At 42.7% G+C, this 21,840-nt stretch overlaps 1 protein-coding gene across 6 annotated transcripts in view; it reads right to left on the minus strand.

The window, feature by feature from the left end:
- Positions 1–21,840, minus strand: part of ACOT9 (acyl-CoA thioesterase 9) — a 139,177-nt gene that overhangs the window by 67,915 nt on the left and 49,422 nt on the right. For 5 of the 6 annotated variants that reach the window (XM_029603405.1, XM_029603404.1, XM_029603409.1 and 2 more), the window contains 3 exons: positions 12,056–12,226; positions 11,120–11,157; positions 5,178–5,261 (listed from right to left, as the gene is read on the minus strand). In XM_029603405.1, the coding sequence (XP_029459265.1) occupies positions 5,178–5,261; positions 11,120–11,157; positions 12,056–12,226 (293 nt within the window). The remainder of the gene's footprint in view (positions 1–5,177; positions 5,262–11,119; positions 11,158–12,055; positions 12,227–21,840) is intronic. The other variant, XM_029603406.1, reaches the window with a different exon arrangement.

Genomic DNA, 21,840 nt, shown 5'->3' on the forward strand with positions numbered 1-21,840 from the left:
CATCCTTAAGAAAATGAAACCCTCCACTCATTTTTCTGATCCCATCCCGACAAAATTACTAATCTCTATTCCAGACGCCCTTGGCTGAAATTATAAACTGCTCTCTATTGCAAGGAATAGTCCCCGACGCACTGAAACTCGCCACCCTTAAACCTCTACGGAAGAAACCTAACCTAGACCCTGGAGATCTCTCCAACTTCCGTCCCATCTCCAATCTGCCTTTTATTGCCAAACGCTTGGAGAGACTAGTCAACACCCAACTCTCCGACTACCTAGACAAACACAAAATTTTCTACCCTACTCAGTTTGGTTTCTGCCAGTCTCTAAACACAGAATCCCTCCTGATCTCTCTCACAGATTCCCTCCTCATGGATCTAGACAAAGGACATTCATACTTACTGATACTACTTGACATCTCTTCTGCGTTCGACACAGTGAATCATGCCATCCTACTAAACCGCCTCACAGACATAGGCATATCAGGAACAGTCCTCAGATGGTTTGAGTCCTTCCTCAGTAATAGATACTACAAGGTCAGAATAAGTAACAAAGAATCCCCCCGCATCAACTTAACACTCGGAGTACCACAAGGCTCTTCCCTCTCCCCCACCCTCTTTAATATCTACTTCCTGGCCCTCTGCCAGCTGCTCTCAAATCTGAAACATAAGAAACAAGAAAATGCCATACTGGGTCAGACCAAGGGTCCATCAAGCCCAGCATCCTGTTTCCAACAGTGGCCAATCCAGGCCATAAGAACCTGGCAAGTACCCAAAAACTAAGTCTATTCCATGTTACCATTGCTAATGGCAGTGGCTATTCTCTAAGTGAACTTAATAGCAGGTAATGGACTTCTCCTCCAAGAATTTATCCAATCCTTTTTTAAACACAGCTATACTAACTGCACAAACCACATCCTCTGGCAACAAATTCCAGAGTTTAACTGTGCATTGAGTAAAAAAGAACTTTCTCCGATTAGTTTTAAATGTGCCCCATGCTAACTTCATGGAGTGCCCCCTAGTCTTTCTACTATCCGAAAGAGTAAATAACCGATTCACATCTACCCGTTCTAGACCTCTCATGATTTTAAACACCTCTATCATATCCCCCCTCAGTCATCTCTTGTCCAAGCTGAAACTAAAGCAGTTCATTTACGCTGATTCCCATAACAGAATCCCTCCCCAAAACCCTCAAGTTCTGGGATATCTGCCTTCACTCTATCAACCTCCTCCTCACTAGCCTCAACCTGGTCCTCAACACAGCCAAGACTGAACTCCTCCTCATTTCCCCGGATCACAATAACCTTTCTCAGCAGACCCCCCTCAACCACCATAGCGACCCAAGCAAGAGATCTCAGCGTGATACTAGACAACCATCTGAACTTAAAGAAATTTGTTAACACAACTAAAGACTGCTTCCACAAACTACAAATTCCAAAAAGACTTAGACCCCTCCTCCACTTCTATGACTTTCGGATGGTCCTCCAAGCTATCCTCTTCTCTAAAATAGATTACTGCAACTCCCTCCTGCTTGGACTACCCTCTGCTACCACAAAACCCCTTCAGATGCTTCAGAAAGCTGCCGCCAGAATTCTAACCAATTCCAGCCGAGGAGATCATATCACACCCATCCTCAGGAATCTCCACTGGCTCCCTATAAGCTTCAGAATCCTTCACAAGTCCCTCACCATTATTCACAAAACCTTACACAATCAGCACTCACTCGACCTACATATCCTGTTACGACTCCATACTTCAATAGTTCACTCACAACTTGATGATTACCTGGAAACAAACAACATCCTATCCCCAAACCAATATGGTTTCAGAAAAAATCTACCTCTACGCAGATGACATACAACTTTTAATTCCCATAAAAAACTCCATTGATGAAACATATAAAGACACTTCTATACTACTTGAATCAATAAAACTCCTTACAAAATTAAAACTCATAATCAACATTGATAAAACCGAATTACTTATCATGAACAAAAAACCCAATATAACACCACTACCTCTATTCGCAACAATCAAATTAACCCAATATCCCCTGTCACTCACGCCAGAAACCTTGGAGTAATAATTGATAATAACCTATCTTACAATAACCACATAATTACCAAAATCAAAGAAGGATATCACAAACTCCTAATCCTAAGGCGGATAAAACCTTTTCTAAATTCAGTAGATTTCAGAACAGTTTTACAACTAATAATTTTCTCGACCATTGACTACTGTAATTCCCTCATGATTGGCCTTCCATATATTAACATCAAGCCTCTGTAGATTCTTCAAAATTCAGCAGCCAGAATTTTAACTGGAAAAAAAAAGAATGATCACATCACCCAATTTTAAATTCACTACACCGGCTTCCTATTAAATCCCAAATTGAATATAAGACTTTGACCATTATACACAAATTAATACCATCCAACCTCTCCCCCTTCCCTTCATCTCTCCCACTGTTAATTTATGCAACTATGTTTTAATTGTATATTCTTTGTTTGATTTCTGTAAACCGTTATGATGGCTGCACCGAATGACGGTATATAAAATTGAACAAAAAAATAAAATAAGACCAATAAAAGTGGCCTATAAAGGAACCCCCCCCCCCCAAATCCACTCTTCGCACAAGCACCAGGGAACGTGCCTTCTCTGCACCTGGGCCAGCCCTAAGGAACACCATATGCCTGTAATATCACACTCAGTATTCTACTGAATCTACTTCATATGCATTTTGTTATACATTTCTAATGTAATTTTTCACCCTGGTTCTATGTAAACCAATATGATATGGCATGTGTCATGAATGTCAGTTTGGAAAAGAATTAAATAAATACATAAATAAAATGAAACTTCGAGACTATCTTGGGCAAGAAGGATGAAACGGTATGAAGTTGTAACACTCCTGGAGTCATCCAGAGGAACGGTTCCCGACACGACAATGCTTGTAGTTCAGAGATGCGTCGAGCCGAGCATATAGCCACTAGGACCACCATTTTCAGGGTTAACAAGCACAAGGAAAGACTGCACAGCGGCCAAAAGGAGGGCCCTGCCAAAAACTCCAATACTAGATTAAGATTCCACAAGGAAACCGGCCACCATAGGAGTGGCCGGAGGTGTTTTACCCTTTTCAAAAAATGGGCTATGTCCAGATGAGCTGACAGGCGGGTTCCGTTCACCTCACCCCTGAAACAGGAGAGAGATTCTACCTGGACCTTCAAGGAGTTAAGGGTCAAACCTTTATTCAAGCCGTCCTGTAAAAATTCCAGAATTAGTGGGATTTTGACCATCTGAGGGGAACACAGTGTTCCTTGCACAAGGCCTCAAATACTTTCCAAACCCGCACATATGCTAAGGACATAGAAAACTTTCGCGCGCGGAATAAGGTGGCAATTATTGCTAACGAATATACACGCTTCATCAGGCGAGCCCTCTTGAGGGCCAAACTGTAGGACAGAATCAAGTTGGATCCTCATGAAGGACCGGTCTCTGCTGAAGCAGGTTCCTGTGCGGGGGAGGCACAGGGGGGTCCTCCACCCGGAGTCTCTGCATACCACCTGGGCCTGGGCCAATCTGGAGCTACCAGGTCAGACTATGTAGCTCTAATATGACAAGCAGCGCAGAGAGAATGATACTTATGTTTCTTTGCTGCCAGAGCCATTAGGGACAGTAACTTCGTGTTCAGCTGGCTCACGCTTAAACATTTTGTGCACAGATTTCAGGCGCCTATGTGGGCCGCAGAGAGGCATACGCACAGCCCATGCACCCGGCTTTACCTAAATTCTGCGCGTGAATGTACACACATGACATTGTGCGCAGACCCGGCACGTACCACGCATACCGCTCTATGGTGGGCAGTACAAGATGCACAAAAACGCATGCAAGATGGCGCCATTGTGACCTACCACACGGTGTGCCTACCAAACCTAAAGTGGGGCCTAGCCCACCAGGAAGTCACTCAACCCATTCAGAAGCCCACGTCCCCTTATCCCAATGGAACTGGGAATGACGTCTGTACGGCACGCCAAGCAAGGAGACCAGTGGAAGTCTTACTAAAACCCTTCCAACGACTCTGAATCAGGAGGAATCCTTTTTTTTTTTTTTTTTTTTTTTTTTTTAACTTACCTGGGCTCAGCCCTTACCGGCTGAGTACAGAGATGGTCTCAGACTGCGAGGGGAGAGGGTTTTGGCCGTCACCGCCGCACTCTGCTTCCTGCACCCGTTGCCTTTCAGCAGCAAAGTCCACGCCGGGAACCAGCTACCGGACCAAGGCACACCTCTGAGGGATCTCAGAAATCACCTCAGGAATTCTCAACTGGGGGAAGGAGCTTTAGGCATCACGTAGGAGAGCAGGGATCTATCTTTCTCCAATTTAAAAGTAGAATTTCTTCTTCTAAAGGGTACAGTGATCCCCATAGGGAAAGCACATCCACATCTGCTAGGAGACAGAGATATTGAAGGTCTGAGGTCACTGCAGGAGTTTATCTAGGGTGACATCAACTTTGAAACCTGACTCCGTCGCCATCTGCTAGCAGGGGAGCATATAACCCATTAGTCCTAAGTCCATCTGGCTACACGCTAGGAAATGCTCATTTTTCATTAATCCCTCTTGTTTTTATCTTTCTCATGCTAATGGTTGCTTGTATCAAATCTTCTTGTTCCAGAAGCTGAAACCTATTTTTTTGATGGCCTGCAGTTTTCTTCTGAGGTTTTGGGCTTCCAACATAATCAAAACCAGTCTCCTATGGGGGCAGCAATATGACCCAGGGTTTCTTTCTCCTGTATTTACATCCCCCATCCATCTCAGCCCAACCACCAAAGCAACAGTCCTTGGCCAAAGGCCACATATCAGAGCTCCCCTTTGGGACCCTAATGACATGCACTCTAAAGTTTGGCCATTAGATGTCACCACTGAGGAATGGCAGAGGCTCATCCCTAAAGGGGCTATGAACACCACCTCCACAGCATCTTCCCAACCTTGGCTGGCCCAGGGCCATTTGCCACTGGGCCAGCCCTGTATTATGAATTTTATACTTGGGCTGGTTTCTATCATTTTTAGTTTATTACCCTTCTATGATCAAGTGGCTGTTTCGCTGAGTCTGGCTAATAAGCATTCATGAGCAGTTGTGAGAGGTGTGGTCCTTCAAAGAAAAATAACAGCTTTGTATTATTTACCAATTTTATCCACCAGGGCCGTGACAATAGAGAGAGGAGACATCCGGGAAGCTTCTGCTTTGGTATGAGTATAGGATATGAGAACTATGGAGAAAAAGGTGGCATAGTGAATTAAAGCAGTCTGCATGTGTCCCAACAGGACCATAAACACAAGAACAGCACAGTAGTTTTTAATAAAGCTAAGCTGGACTAGACTCGGCCTTCACCTGTCTAATGGAAGCATAAACATACAGCGCCACCAAAGTGTCTCACTCTTAATAGCAGCCATCTAGGAAATGGATTTTGGTTTATCTGCAGAGAAAATAAGGCACTAAGTAATAGGACTTACGTTAGTGTGTTTGTCTGTATGTGTGTGCTTGTTTATGATGGGCTGAAATCACAAACATATTTACCATCACCAAAACCACAAAATAATGTTAGGGTGCACTGAAAAGGTTTTTCCTATAAAGCTATTACTGTACTGTGAATTTACACTAATTAGACTTGTAGAATTATTGAACATTGCTGACATGCCAAAATATGCTGAAATGCTAGAATGTAGGCCAAAAGTAAAAAAAAAATAATAAAAAAATATTTATTTATTTATTTATTGGCTTTTATATACCGACGAACGTTGGGAACATCTCATCGGTTTACAGATAACAAAAATTTAGCAACAGGCTTTACAATTATTGCATGATTATATGAGGAACAGTTAAACCATTAGTTTTTACATATAACAAATTAGTCTTTACAAGTAACAAATATCTAAGGAGGTTACGTAATTAAGGTTAGCTAAACTTGGAGGAGCAGAGAATTCTGAAAATAGGTAGGGAAATCTACATTTAGAGGAGGTAAATATACACGTGTGTGAGATTATAATATCCTTATGTACACTTATAATGTCCTTAAATACACTTATAATGTCCATAAATACACTTAGAGGAGGGATACGTATACTTTGAAGGGAAACCGTGAATAAACTTAGTAGAGAAATGAAGTTTTAGGAGCTTATGAGGCAGATATGCAGCGGATTGCAAGAGGGAAATGGGATAGTGTTAAATATAAGTGGAGTAAATGGAGAGAGTGAGGGGGTGGGGAGGAGGAGGAGAGAAGGACGGGATTGGAGACGGGGTGCGGGAGGTTGGGTGTAGGTTAGGTGTATGAGTGCTTGAAGAACCAGGTCTTGAGGTTTTGCCTGAATATTTTTGGGCAGGTTTCTTGGCGGAGAGAGGTGGGTAGTTTATTCCAGAGAAAAGGACCTGCTAGGGAGTGGGCCCTTTCGCTTGTGGTGCGGAGCTTAGTGAGCTTGGGTGAGGGGGTATGTAGTGTGGCCAGGTATTGTTTTCTAGTGGGTCTGTTATTGTTGTGAAAGGAGAAATGTTCATTGTACCAATGCATGTCCTGGTTGTGAAGAGATTTGTGTATTAGTGTGAGGGCTTTGAAGGTGATTCTGGATGCTACGGGTAACCAATGCAGATGTTTGAGTACCGGGGTTATGTGATCATTTTTGTGGGTGTTGGTGAGTATCCGGGCAGCTGCATTTTGGAGGAGTTGCAGTGGCTGTATGGTGCTTTTAGGCAGGCCTAGGAACAAGGAGTTGCAGTAATCTATTTTCGATAGTATGAGGGCTTGTAATATGGTACGGAAGTCGCTGAGATGTAATAGAGGTTTGAGTCTTTTTAGGGTGTGCAATTTGAAGAAGCAGTCTTTGAGAGTGTTATTGATGAATTTTTTGCAGTTGAGGTGACTGTCTAGGGATACGCCGAGGCTTCGTACATGAGTAGGGAATGTGATGTTAGTGGAGGGATCATTGTTATGTGTGAGTGGAGGGGTCATAAGAAGAGTGGAGGAGATGTTGGGGGGTGATATGAGGATGAGTTCCGTTTTAGCAGCGTTGAGGGCGAGATAGTTGTTGGATAGAAGGCTGCTGATCTCAGAGGGCAGATTTCCAAATTTCAATGGCTTTGTGTATTGAGTCTTTAACCGGAATGAGTATCTGCACATCATCAGCATATAGGAAGTGCGGAAGGCCAAGTTTAGCAAGGATGTCAAGTTTAGTCTTAAATTTCGTTCCTGCCTTCTAGGCTCAACTGACAAGAAATCACAAGAGTCCCAGCTCATGAATATGTATGAGATAAAATTATAAACCATGCTATTAAGAGGATGTTGTACAAATGTCAACCAATTAGAAAATGTTATGAAAACAAACTCATTAGTGTGTAAATTGGATTTAACCTATTTGTAAATAAACCTCTCTGAGATTGCTTCTGAATTGCCACTCCTGGAATATTCTAATATTCCATATGTGATCTAATAAAAGATCTTTCTTAAGCTGCCGGTATGAAGTGTTTAGTTTGGTTAAACCACAAGAGTACAATTACTGCAAAAGCCCCATGTGTTGCTTGTTATTATTGACATTTTACTTTAGTAGTTCTGAAAGCTTGCATCTTAAAACATCTCTTAAGACTTATCAACGGTTCCTCTCTACAAGGTACTCTGTTTTATTTTCACTAATTTCATCAGTGGGGTGTAAGAAACAGAACCAGTGTGTCATGGACTGGACAGTAACACATCACAAACAGACTGATGCAATATTGGCGTACAAAAAGACGGACGTTCATCATTGAATGCCCGCTTTGCTGATGCGTGCTCATCTATGTCTCCCGAGCACGTGATGCAGCAGGAAAATGAGCTGCTGCGTTAAAAAGGAGGCCTTAGGGAAAATTGTGCAACCCTAGTGCCTCCTCAGCATCAGGCACCCAGGAGAAGTGGCTGTATGTGGGTTAGGAAAAGGATGTTCAATTTTACGAGCAGCCATTTTCCTAACCTGTGTACAGTCACGGGTTAGGAAAATAGATGCTGGTCAATTAAGAACATAAGTACATAAGAAATTGCCATACTGGGTCAGACCAAGGGTCCATCAAGCCCAGCATCCTGTTTCCAACAGAGGCCAAAACCAGGCCACAAGAACCTGGCAAGTACCCAAACACTAAGAAGATCCCATGCTACTGATGCAATTTATGGCAGTGGCTCTTCTCTAAGTAAACTTGATTAATTGAGTGTCCATTTTCTTAACCTGACCGCTGGTAAGACTTTTTTTTTTTTATTTTACTCCTTTTTTTAGTTTCTTCAACATAATACAGCCACGATATTAAGTCAGAGGAACGAAAGAAAAGCAGTATTTTCTGCTTTTCTGTTAACTTTAAGGACTCAAGATTTAACACCTGTTCTGAGGCAGGCATTAATTTTTGATATAAAAAAATGTGCACATCGGGTGAACATTTATTTTTTACATAACTGGGTAATAGCCAATATCCTCATCAACATGAATTTTCATGAGATGAGCTCTATTAGCTATGCGCTGGTTTGGACCCGCTAATCCCCTTATTGCATAAGAGGTTACAGATGCACGTCTAAAACGCTCGTCCAGCCACAGGTTAACCAGTGCGCTAGCCTGAGCGCACAGTATTACATAAGCCTGAAAGCCTCACTACAAGCTAAAGGAATGTGGAGATAACACAGGAGTCTTCTTTCCGAAACCAAAATGCATCACCAACAAAAGAAGAATAGGACAGAAGAAGGGAGTGTGTACCAAAGTCAAAACATGAATAAGGGAGATTTTATTATGGTTTCCAGTAGAACATGTAAACTGGAAATCAAAAATTGTGTTTTTCACAAGAATTTGCTTAAACACTCATGAAATTAAAAAAAAAATTAAGATTGTGCTACCTAGGAGCAGAAACAGTGGAGGTAAGCAATATACAAACACCTCTAGGCTGCTGTTCACCTTTGCTATTCAGTTTGGAGGTAATTTTAAAAGGAGTTGCACACATAAATGTAACATACTAACATGGCAATTTTCAAAAGCAACTTATGCGGATAAATCTTATGGACAATTCAATGGCATATATTGTAGCAATTTTCAAAGTGCATTTACACGTTTAAAATCCAGTTTTACACGTGTACATGCTTTTGAAAATCAAGCCCTTTTTGAGCAAGGACCATCAGACATTTATTTCGTCTGTAGCTTAAATCAGCAGCAAGGTCAAAAGGAAATCATGAAAGGGACATTTTAATTTGGCCCACCTAAAAATCAGCTCCAAGACAGGATTCTCTCTAATGGCATTCTAGTGCAAAAATGCTGAGTGACAACCTTGCAAGAGGAGAAAAGAAAAAGCAACTTTCTCTAATGTAAGGTTTGATGCTCACTGAACTCTTGATCCTTCACTGTTGTTGCTGCTTCAAGCCCCCTGCCGAGCTCAGAGATCTCCATGCTCCCACCATAGGTTTCCACTTCTGACAGGCTCAAGCACAGGCTCAATTACAACTTTGCTTTTCTAGTTGTCGTTAATGGACACAGTGGCATTGGCTAGACTGCATCAAAGGACAGCTCATATACAGCACCAAACCAATGAATACCAAATAATATTTTTAAAAAAAGTCAGACTATGGTGCTGCTCTGAACAAGCCAGCTGCTGGGGTTTCAGATGAAAGCGTTTCAATAATGGCAACTTAAAGGCTGAATTTTGTAATAGGTACAGTGCAGGTATTACACCAAACCAGATGAGCTAGTAAAATTTTGCACAGTACACTAATCTAGGAAAAGTAAAAAAAGTCAAGGGATAGGTGGCGATGTCCTTTCGTGGATTACAAACTGGCTAAAAGACAGGAAACAGAGTAGGATTAAATGGACTATTTTCTCAGTGGAAGGGAGTGGGCAGTGGAGAGTCTCAGGGATCTGTATTGGGACCCTCACTTTTCAATATATTTATAAATGATCTGGAAAGAAATACGAGTGAGATAATCAAATTTGCAGATGATACAAAATTGTTCAGAGTAGTTAAATCACAAGCAGATTGTGATAAATTGCAGGAAGACCTTGTGAGACTGGAAAATTGGGCATCAAAATGGCAGATAAAATTTAATGTGGGTAAGTGCAAGGTGATGCATATAGGGAAAAATAACCCATGCTATAGTTACACAATGTTAGGTTCCATATTAGGTGCTACAACCCAAGAAAGATCTAGGCGTCATAGTGGATGACACATTGAAATAGTCGGTTCAGTGTACTGTTGCAGTCAAAAAAACAAACCGAATGTTGGGAATTATTAGAAAGGGAATGGTGAATAAAACGGAAAATGTCATAATGTCTCTGTATAGCTCCATGGTGAGACCGCACCTTGAATACTGTGTACAATTCTGGTCGCCAAATCTCAAAAAAGATATTATTGCGATGGAAAAGGTACAGAGAAGGGCTACCAAAATGATAAGGGGAATGGAACAGCTCTCCTATGAGGAAAGACTAAAGAGGTTAGGACTTTTCAGCTTGGAGAAGAGACGGCTGAGGAGGGATATGATAGAGGTGTTTAAAATCATGAGAGGTCTAGAATGGGTAGATGTGAATCGGTTATTTACTCTTTCAGATAATAGAAAGACTAGGGGGCACTCCATGAAGTTAGCATGTGGCACATTTAAAACTAATCAGAGAAAGTTCTTTTTCACTCAATGCACAATTAAACTCTGGAATTTGTTGCCAGAGGATGTGGTTAGTGCAGTTAGTATAGCTGTATTTAAAAAAGGATTGGATAAGTTCTTGGAGGAGAAGTCCATTACCTGCTATTAAGTTGACTTAGAGAATAGCCACTGCCATTAGCAATGGTAACATGGAATAGACATAGTTTTTGGGTACTTGCCAGGTTCTTATGGCCTGGATTGGCCACGGTTGGAAACAGGATGCTGGGCTTGATGGACCCTTGGTCTGACCCAGTATGGCATGTTCTTATGTTCTTATGTGTTCAGTTTTCTTTTAAGGCAAATTGATCACAAGGCAAATGAAATGTTCATGCTTAAGCCTGGTCTACTACACCTGGCCCCTTTACTATATTACACTAGCTAACGTAAAAGAATAAGTCAGGATTACAAATTCCTTTTAATGTAGGAAGTGTAACTTAAGAAAATACCTCCCAAGCTGTCAAGATCTTCAAGAATCCTGCCAAACCTGTGAAATAAGGAACACAAGATCTGGATTAATCAAAGATGATTAAGAAATTTTTGAAGGAAATATTACAATTTGAGGAAGACATGTTACCTAAGATATCAAAGATATTTTATTTTCCCAAAAGTTTAATGAGAATGGAAATGACTCAAAATGAAGAAATGGTTGAAGCCTCTAGTGTGGGTATATCCACTTTTCTAGAGGAATCAATAGATATTATTAACAATAGATCTACACTTTTTGTTTCATTTCTGTGTGAACAAGATAAAGATAATGTATTCCAAAATGTCCTTAGAAAGAAAGGCACTCTATTTTGTGGACAGAAAATACAAATCTTCCCAGATGTCTCCAGAGCTACACAAGCTCGAAGACATTTTTTGTCTCTGAAAGAGCAGACGGTGGCTCTGAGAACTTTTTTTTTTTTATTTCCCTGTTTTTGTTGTGTGAACTTTCAGGGGAAGAAGTTTAGATTTGCTGATCCTTTACATTTAGAGACTTTCTTATCTGATAAGAATCCAGTTCGTATAACAGAGAATGACGACCAGTAAAGTGATATAACTCCTCTCACCTCAATATTTTTTTTGCTGGGTATGTATGTATGCATATACTTTATAGGTAGATACTATGTGTTAGTATATACTATATTTCCTAGTACTCCCCCAGATTATGGGTTATAAATAAAGAATACGTTAATTATGGAAAAGAGTTACCTTTGTGTTTATTGATGCATGTTATTTCCTTTGTTTTATAAAGAGAAATGTAATTTCATTGGAAATTTAATAAAGAGAAAATTATAAAAATAAAAAAAGATGTACTTTTCAAACTGACAATCACTCCCCTCCCCCCTACCAATAAAACTTTGCTGTATTCAGCAAAGAAAGTCCATTTAATAAATAGCTACCTTACACTGTTGTACACGTTGAGGTACTTCTCCCGCAGCTGAGGCTGGCTTCCTAAGGGTAACACCACCTCAGTGTAACTGTCTTTCATTCTCCGGGCAGGCAGGTCCTCCTGACATTTGGCCAAAAGAGACTGCAAAGACTTTCTGTCCTTCATGGCTTGGACATGGTCACTAAAAAGAACAAAAAACAAAACAGCAGACGAGAAGAACTCAAATGGCTCCGAATGCCAGAGGTAAAAACTCAAGCAACTATACTCATATGACAGTTCTGTACAAGCATTGTCAAAATACAAAAAAAAAAAAAGTGTTAAAATGAGAAATTACTACTTACCTGATAATTTCCTTTTCCTTAATATAGACAGATGGGTTCAGGACTGGTGGGTTATGCACCTCTACCAGCAGATGGAGACAGAGCAAACTCACGTCACAGTATATATACTCCTGCAGCAACATCAGCCTGCCAGTGTTCTCTTCAAAAGCAACTGCAAGACAGACTAGCAAAATCTTAATTAAAAACAGATAACCATGGATAAAGAAGGGAGCTGCATAATGTAAGCATCAAAAAGGTGCTATGGAACCTGCGTTCAATATTTGAGCCTTTTTTTTCTTACTATATAGTCAGATACTTATAATTTAATTTTAAAAAAAGGTGATGGATGATCAAAAGTAGGGGAAGGGAGGGAAGGGTTGGAAAAATATAAACTGTTTGGCCAATATACTGTATATTTTGTTAAGATGTTACCCGTACACAGGATTGTATATGTTTTGTACTTGGTTTGGCCTCAATAAACTTTAAATGAAATACAAAACAAAAAAAACCAGATAACCATTTCAATACTCAGCCAACATGAAACAATGAGCTCAGATAAGAAATATATTAACAATAGTCTAGGGACTGGAGTCACATTTAACAGTAACCCCTGGAACACGAAGTCACCCAGGAGGACTATAACAAACATTCGGCAGCCAAAGGCGGGAAGCTGAAACCATCTGTCTATATTAAGGAAAAGGAAATTATCAAGTAAGGAGTAATTTCTCATTTCCTAGCACATAGACAGATGGGTTCAGGACCAGTGGCATGTACCAAAGCTACTCCTGAATAGGGTTGGAGGCTGCCTGCACTCCAGTCAAAAAAGTCTGGTTCCTCCTGTATCTGCACATCCAGACAATAATACCTGGAAAAGGTGCGTAAGGAGGACCATACTGTACCTCGGCAAATGTCGATGGGAGACAACAATCTAACCTCCGCCCATGACACGGGCTGGGCCCTAGTGGAATGAGCCCTAATCTGAGTAGGCCACAGTTTTTCAGCAGCCACATAAGTGAACATGACTACCTCCTTATACCAGCGGGCTACTATAGTCCGCGAAGCCAGCTCGCCCTGTTTACCTCCACCACAAAGGACAAACAGGCGATCCGTCTTTCAGAAAGGCTTAGAAACCTCCAGATACTTCCAGACATATCTCTTGACATCCAAGGGACACAACAAGCAATATTCCTTCGCATCTCTTTCCTTATTTATTTTTTTTTATTTTATTTATTAAGGCTTTTATATACCGACTTTCTTGATACAAATCAAATCAATTCGGTTTACAATGAACTAAGCAGAATATACAATTAACCAATCAACAAGAGATACGGAGCATACAGTTACATTATAACAAGGACGCCTTAACTTGGAGTAGGAAAATAAAGAAGGGGTGAACGGAGCAATAAATATATAAATAAAATGAAATAAAATAGAATAAATACTATATACAGAAGAGGGGGCAAGGGGCCAACCTCTCTTTAATGGATATTATGTATGAAAAATTTGGAGAGTTTTGTTTCCAGAGATGTGTGGTGTACAATTCTAGATCAGGCAATGGAGTTTGTAGAGGGGAAGGCTTTGCTGAACAGCCATGTCTTTAGTTTCTTTTTAAAAGTTGTTAGACAAGTCTCCAGTCTGAGGTCCGGAGGCATGGCGTTCCACATGGAAGGGCCTGCGGTAGAAAAAGACCGGTCTCTGAGGTATGCGTGGTGCACTAATTTGATAGTAGGAACGTGTAAAGATCCCTTGTAAGCATCCCTTAAAGGCCTGGCTGTCGAGTGCAGTCTGAGAGGATGAGACAGGTCAAGCGGGGTTTGATGGTGGATATTTTTATGAATGATTGTGAGAGATTTATGGAGGATCCGGAAATTTACTGGGAGCCAGTGGAGATCTTTTAGGATGGGAGAAATATGCTCTCTCCGATTGGTATTTGTCAAAATCCTTGCCGCTGCATTTTGTAGCAGCTGGAGCGGTTTAATGGTAGAGGCTGGAAGACCATGCAGAATGGAGTTACAATAGTCGATCTTGGAGAACAGAATGGCTTGGAGGACGGATCTGAAATCGTAGTGGAATAGGAGCGGTTTGAGTTTGAGTACTTGTAACTTGTAAAAGCACTCCTTAGTAGTGTGTTTTATAAAATGCTTTAGGTTCAGGTGACTGTCGATTAAGACTCCAAGATCTCTGGCGTGTGATATATGTGGAATATTTTGTGATTGGAGAAGTATGGGACTACCTTCTGGAGTAATTAGCAAGAGTTCGGTTTTAGAAGTGTTGAGCACAAGGTTGAGGCTGGATAAGTAGTGGTTTATAGTTTGTAGATGAGAGTTCCATAACCTGAGTGTTGAGTCCAATGATTTGGATATAGGGATTAAAATTTGAAGGTCATCTGCGTAAATATAAAATTTGAGTTTGAGGTTTGAAAGTAGGTGGCAGAGGGGGAGAATGTAGATATTAAACAGGGTGGGTGAAAGGGAGGAGCCCTGGGGGATGCCAAAAGGAGCATTAGTATGAGGTGATTCCATGTTTTTAATTTTTACCTTATAGCCTCTATTACTGAGGAAAGATTCGAACCATCTGAGGGCTGAACCTGTAATTCCTATGTCTGAGAGTCGGTTTAGGAGGATGTTGTGATTTACCGTATCAAAAGCCGCAGAGATGTCGAGGAGAGCTAAGAGAAATGACTGTCCTTTATCAAAACCAATATATAGTTGATCCAGGAGGGAGGTGAGGAGGGTTTCCGTATTGTGTTCTTTTCGGAAACCATATTGTGACGTGTGAAGTATATTGTGGTCTTCTAGGTAATTTGAAAGTTGCTTATTTACAATTTTCTCCATGATCTTAGATACAAATGGGAGATTTGATATGGGACGGTAATTGTTGAGGTCTTCCGGGTCCAGGTTGGATTTTTTGAGTATGGGTTTGAGCGTGGCCAATTTGAGCGCGTCCGGGAATGTTCCTTGTGTAAGGGAACAATTGATGATATCAGCTAGAAATTTGGATATGTATTCTGGAATGAGAATCAGTAACTTGGAGGGTATTTGGTCCAGCGGGTGGGTCGAAGGTTTCATTCTTTTTATCAGCGATTCCACCTCTAAAGTGTGGGTCGAATCAAAGGAGTCCAATCTTATGTCTAAGTTTGGTAGGAGAACTGTGTCCGGAAGAGTAGGATTTGTGTTGACAGGTAATCTAGCCAGGGTATTGGTGATTTTATTTTGAAAGAATAAGGCCAGGTCATTGGCCTTTGATTGAGCTGTATCGTCAGGGATATTAGGAAGAGCCGTTTTGGTAAGTTCCGAAACATAGGAGAAGAGGGCCCTCGCATCATATAGCATATCGTGGATGCGGTGAGCATAGAAATCTCTTTTTGTTCGGAGTGTTGCTGATCTGTACTGGTGGAGAGTAGTTTTGTATATGGAAAGAGTGAGGGGATTAGAATTCTTCCTCCATTCTTTTTCTTTCCGTCTTAGATTTTGCTTCTGAGTGCGGAGTTCGTTTGAGAACCATGGTTGCTTATTTTTATGGGAGGGGTTTATAATTTTTCTTGACAATGGGCATAATTCGTTGGCTATCATTTCGGTGATGTTTTGCCATGATGTGATAGCTGAATTGGGATTTGAAAGATCCAAGTTTGGGAGTTTTCTGATCAGGGATTTGCCAAGATCTTCTGAAGAACAAGTTTTTCTGTAGTATAGAGTTGTAGGCTGATGAGGTGTGGTCAATCCTGTCAATGACCTGAAGGTGGAGTTGATCATAAAATGATCTGACCATGGGACTGGTAAGCATATGGGGGGTGAGAGTGGGGTGAGATTAGAATTTGTGAAGATAAGGTCAAGAGTGTGACCTGCTTTATGTGTTGGTTGGTTAATGTGCTGTTTGAAGCCCATGTCCGAGAGTGCTGATAGGAAAGCATCACAGTTGGTCGATCGAGGATTGGCATCAATGTGGAGGTTAAAATCTCCAATGATTATGGCAGGAGAGTCTAGTTTTAAGTATTTGGCTATAACCTCTATCATGGGAGAGGCATCTTGATCTAAAAGTCCGGGAGGAGCGTAGGTGAGGAGAATTTGAAGTGACTTAGACTTGAATAAGCCTACCTCAAGTTTGGGTATAGTATAGATAGGTTGTTGCGTGAGGTTAAAAAGTTTTTTTGCAGCTATTAGGAGACCTCCTCCTTTTTTTTTCTTTCTGGGTAAGGAGAAGACATCATATGTCTGTGTAGGCAATTGATTTATTAGGACTGTGTCTGAGGATTTTAACCAGGTCTCTGTGATGGCACAGATGTCTGGTTTGGTATCTAGCAGATGGTCATTAAGGATGTGGGTTTTTTTTTGTGATAGATTGGGCATTGAAGAGTGATAAGGTGAATAGAGCCAAACCAAGTAATTGTGTGACTGGTGAGATCATAACCGGGGTTAGATTTCTACGGGTTATAGGTTGATATCTTAGTGTAGGCTTCATCTTGTACCATCTTGTACCTTATCCAGAGACGGCAAAGAAATGGACTGATTCAAGTGAAAATCTGAGACCACTTTAGGCAAGAAAGAAGGAATGAACAGTACGCAGTTGAATCACTCCTATCACACGAAGGAATGGTTCCCGACAAGACAAGGGCAGCAGCTCAGAAATTCAACGCACAGAACATATTACCACCAGAAACACCGTAAACACAAGGTCAGTAAGCGCAAGGAAAGGGAGTGCATCGGTCGAAATGTAGGTCCCGCAAAAAAAAATGTCCAAAACCAGTTTAAGACTCCACAAGAGTATCAGTAACCACAAGGGAGGATGAAGATGTTTCACTCCCCACAAGGAACGGGCCACATCAGGATGAGACGATAAGGATTTACCATTCACATGACCCCCTGAAACAGGCAAGAGCTGTTACCCATACCTTCAAGGAATTAAGGGCTAACCCTTTATTCAACCCATCCTGCAAAAATTCCAAAATGAGCGGGATCCTAACTGAATGAGACAATACTCCTTGATTCTCACACCAAGCCTCATACACAGGCCAGGGAAGTGGAGAATTTTCATGCTCATAGCAAGGTGGCAATCATCACAGAAGAATATCCACGCTTCAACAAGCAAGACTTCTCAAGGGCCATACCTAAGACAAAACCAAGTTGGATCTTCATGAAGGACAGGTCTCTGCTGGAACAGATTCCTGTGTGCCGGAAGTCGAAGAGGGAGTCTACTAGGAGTCTTCGCAGATCTGCATACCATAGTCTCCTGTGCCAATCCGGTGCCACCAAACACACCATTCCCCTGTGGCCTTCGACTCTGTGAACTATTCTGCCCAACATGGGACATGGAGGAAAGCCATACAGCAGCTTGTCCTCCGGCCAGACCTGCACAAGAGCATCAATAATCAAGGACTTCGGATCTCTCCTGCGACTGAAGAATCAAGGAACCTTTGCACTGCGAGTAGTCGCCAGCAGGTCTAGAAACGGAAGGCCCCAGCGATCCACTATCACCTGAAATGCCTCATCTGACAATACCCATTCTCTTGGGTCCAGACTTTCCTTCCTGAGAAAGTCTGCTCTTACATTGTCTTTTCCTGCAGTGTTCAAGGCCAAGTTCTCCTAAAGATGCACTTCTGCCCATTCCATAAGTTGGTCTATTTCCTGCAACACTTGCTGGCTCTTGATTCCTCCCTGCCAATTGATGTAAACCACTGTCGTTGCGTTGTCAGACATTACCTGGACCGCTCAACCTTGCAGCCTACCACTGAATTGCTGGCACACCAACCAGACCACCCAGGCTCCCAGCTGATTGATGTTCCAGAGAGATTCTTCTGAATTCCAGCACCTTTGCGCAGATAGTTCCTGACCGTGAGTTCCCCAGCCTGGAGGCTCGCATCTGTTGTGAGTGCCAACCAGTTCAGCAATGCCAGGAAAACTCCCTTTCTCAGATAATCCGCTTGCAACTACCACTGGAGGTGAGAGCAGACTTCCATTGGCAGGTGGAGCCGATTCAAGTAGTCCCGAGACAGCAGGGAGCGCTGAAGAGGATGCATGTAAGCCCTCCCCTATGGCACCACTTCCAGGGTTGCCACCAGAGTACCTGTAGATAGACTCACACTGTTGGGCGTATAGTGTTCACCAACAGACACACCTATGTCATCAACTTCTGAATATGAGCTTCTGGCTCTGCCTTGTGTTGAACCTAATACCCAGATACTCCAATGACTGAGATGGCTGAAGACTGCTCTTGGCTAGGTTAACCACCCAACCAAGCTCTTGCAACAGGGAAATCATCTTGCAGGTCACCAGTCGGCTCTCTTCCATAGACCTGGCCCAAATTAGCCAGTTGTCCATATACAAATGAACCAGAATCCCATCTTTTCTCAACTTTGCCGCCACCACTACTATAAGCTTGGAAAAAGTTCTGGGTGCAGTAGCCAGACCAAAAGGCAACACCTGAAACTGATAATGACACCCCAATCATGAAACGCAGAAAACTTTGGTACTCCAATCAGATGGGAATATGAAGGTATGCCTTGGACAAATCCAGGGAGCTCAGAAATTCCCCCGAATGCATGGCCATTGTCACTGAGCGCAAGGTTTCCATGCAAAAATGAGTCACCCACAAATGACTATTGACCCCTTTGAGATCCAGGATGGGACGAAAGGAGCCCTCCTTGGGCACAACGAAATAAATGGAATATCACCCCATATTTTCTTGAGATGTGGGTACTAAAACCACAGCCCTCAGACTGAGGAGCCATGACAATGTACACTCCACTACCTGCTTCTTTTGCAGGGAGACACCATGAACATGTCCTGAGGAACACAGCAAACCTTCAGTGCATATCCTTCTCATATCACCTTCAGGACACACTGATCCGATGTAATCTTGACCCATCTCTTTTATCAGAGAGAAAGGCGTCCCCTATCTCCTGTTCTTGGGGGTGGGTTGGCAAACCTTCACTAGGAGGATCGGGAGATTCCACCATGCTCCGTCTGGGCTATCTAGGACAAAAGGACTGAAACCTATCAAAAGGACGAGTCCACTGGAAGGTCGCTCCTCTGTAGGGATGAAAACATCTGGATCCCTGAGCACAACCTCTCATGGTAAAGGAGCGTGGTACCTGCTTCTTATCCTCCAGCAACCAAGGAACTGGGGGTTCGCCCCATTTACTAACCATTTTCTCCAACTCGCTTCCAAGTAAGAGCGAGCCTTCAAAGGACAATTTTGTAAGGTTAGCCTTAGAAGTCGTATCAGTCGATCAATTTCTCAGCCATAACTGATGCCAGGCCACTATTATCGAAGCCACCCCTCTGGCCTAAATGCAGACTAAATCGCAGTCCACATCTGCCAAAAAGGAGGCTGTTGGTTCCATAACTACCCTGGAATTCACTCCAGAGTCATCGACCTCCTCAGTGAGAAGTAAACAAGAATGAGCCACCAGGAAAAAACAAGAAGCTATCTGCATCATCATTGCCACTGCTTCAAATGCTTGTTTAAGAATGGTCTCAATCCTCCTATCATGAACATCCTTCAAAGCTGCTCCTCCCTCTACAGGAATAGTCGTTCGTTTGGAGACTGCACAAACAAGTGCATCCCCCCTTGGAAAAAGTAAACACTCTCCCATCACTAGAAACAAGGGGTGCAGGCCTTCCAAAACCCGGCCCCCTTTGAAATTAGCCTCTGGGGCACCCCACTCAAGCCTCCATGACAGGGAAAAACAAGAGGCTTTACACGCAAGGAGACCAAAATGGGATTTGTCTTTGGTTCAGAATTGGAATCTATCCCAGGCACTTCCAGCATTTTCAAAGTCTGGGAAATCAGAGCCGGCAGCTCAACTCTATGAAAGAACCACAACATAGTCCTATACGGTTCCAGTCCCGGAGGAATTTCCCCATCCTCCAGGAAGTCAGGATCAGCCTCGTCCTCCGTGGCATCCAAATCCCTATCTGGAAGTCCTACTGCTAATCTAAGTGCATTCCGGCACTTAACAGCAGTAACAGGCTGCAGCTCTGCTTTGGCAAGATTGAGCTGGGCTGAGGATTGCACCTGAAGAAAGGATTGCAACCCTTGAAAAAATTCTACCCAAGAAAAGGCAGAAGGATCCAAACCAGGAGGTACCTGTGCTGTGCCCACTAAACTACCTTCCCATGCTGATGAACCAGTTAAGGGAGTTCCAAGATCAGGCGTTCCTCCAGACATGTCTTTACCCAGGCCCTCATCAGACTGGGAAGAGCTGGCACAAGTTAGAGGGCACGCCAGACTGAGATGCCTGAATATGGGAAGCAGCGCACAGCGAAAGGCACTTACATTTCTTGGCTATAGGCGCCACTCTTTTTTTTTTTTTTTAAAGCATCCACAATTTTAGGAGTCCCAAACATAAGCGCCCAAGCAATGCGCCCAAACTAAACAAATGGCTTAAGTGCACGTCTAGCCCAGACACGGCAAAGAGTAGAGATTCGTTGAGTCGTGAGCAGCACGGGGGTGGGTGGGGGGGGGGGCTGAGGCATGAACGGGGTGGGCAGGCACAAGGCAGAAGTCGCCTAGGGCACCTACTACCATTGCACCTACCCTGGATATATATATATATATTTTTTTTTTTAATCTTACCTGAGCTCAGCCTTTCCTGGCTGAAGACAGAGACTGCCTCTGGCTGCAGGGGGAGAGGGCATATGCAGTCACTACCATGCTCGGCTTCCTACACCTGCTGCCTTTCAGCTGTCCCAGCAGTTAAATCTACGCCGGCTGAAAAACCAGCTACCAGGACAAAGCACTCATCTGAGGGACCACGGAAATCACTTCAGGAATTCTCAAATGGGGGAGGGACCATTTGGTATCACCGCAGGACAGCGGGGCAAATTCATTTTTTCTTCTACTTCTCTTTCCAAAATCTAAAGCAATCCCCAATAGGGAAATGCACGTCCACCTTCTGCTGGAGACGGAGAATACTGGCAGGCTGTCGTCACTGCAGGAGTATATATACTGTGACATCAGTTTGCTCCCTCTCCATCTGCTGGTACAGGTACATAACCCACTGGTCCTGAACTGATCTGTCTGTGTGCTCGGAAAGAATTACATCAACAGTGGGTCAAAACTCCAAATGGGTCACAGGTGCCTCAAATGGCAGTGCTCTTCAGGTTCCAGCAAAATTAGAGGTGGTGGTGGGGGTGAAATTGGATCAGCTGGGGGGGTGTGTGTGTGAGAATGGTTGGAGGGGAGGAGGTGAGAGGGGATGAGAGGGAGGTGGGAATGACAAGAGGATCAATTGGAGGTTATAAGGAGGGCTTGGGAAGAAAGGATCAGCTGGAGGAATATGAAAAGGGATGGATAGATCAGAGGTTGAAGGGGGGGGGGGGATCAGCTGAAGCATGGGAAAGGTGAAGACTGATTGTAGGAGTGGGACCACACCCCTAATTCGTTTTGGCCATCTTCTGGGGTCATGACAATTTTGAAGTGCTAAAATATCACATTAGCTAAAAGTTTGGGAATCCTGAATTACATAGTATAGAAG

Source organism: Rhinatrema bivittatum, chromosome 5 (genome assembly GCF_901001135.1).
Source record: "Rhinatrema bivittatum chromosome 5, aRhiBiv1.1, whole genome shotgun sequence".
Taxonomy (NCBI): domain Eukaryota; kingdom Metazoa; phylum Chordata; class Amphibia; order Gymnophiona; family Rhinatrematidae; genus Rhinatrema; species Rhinatrema bivittatum.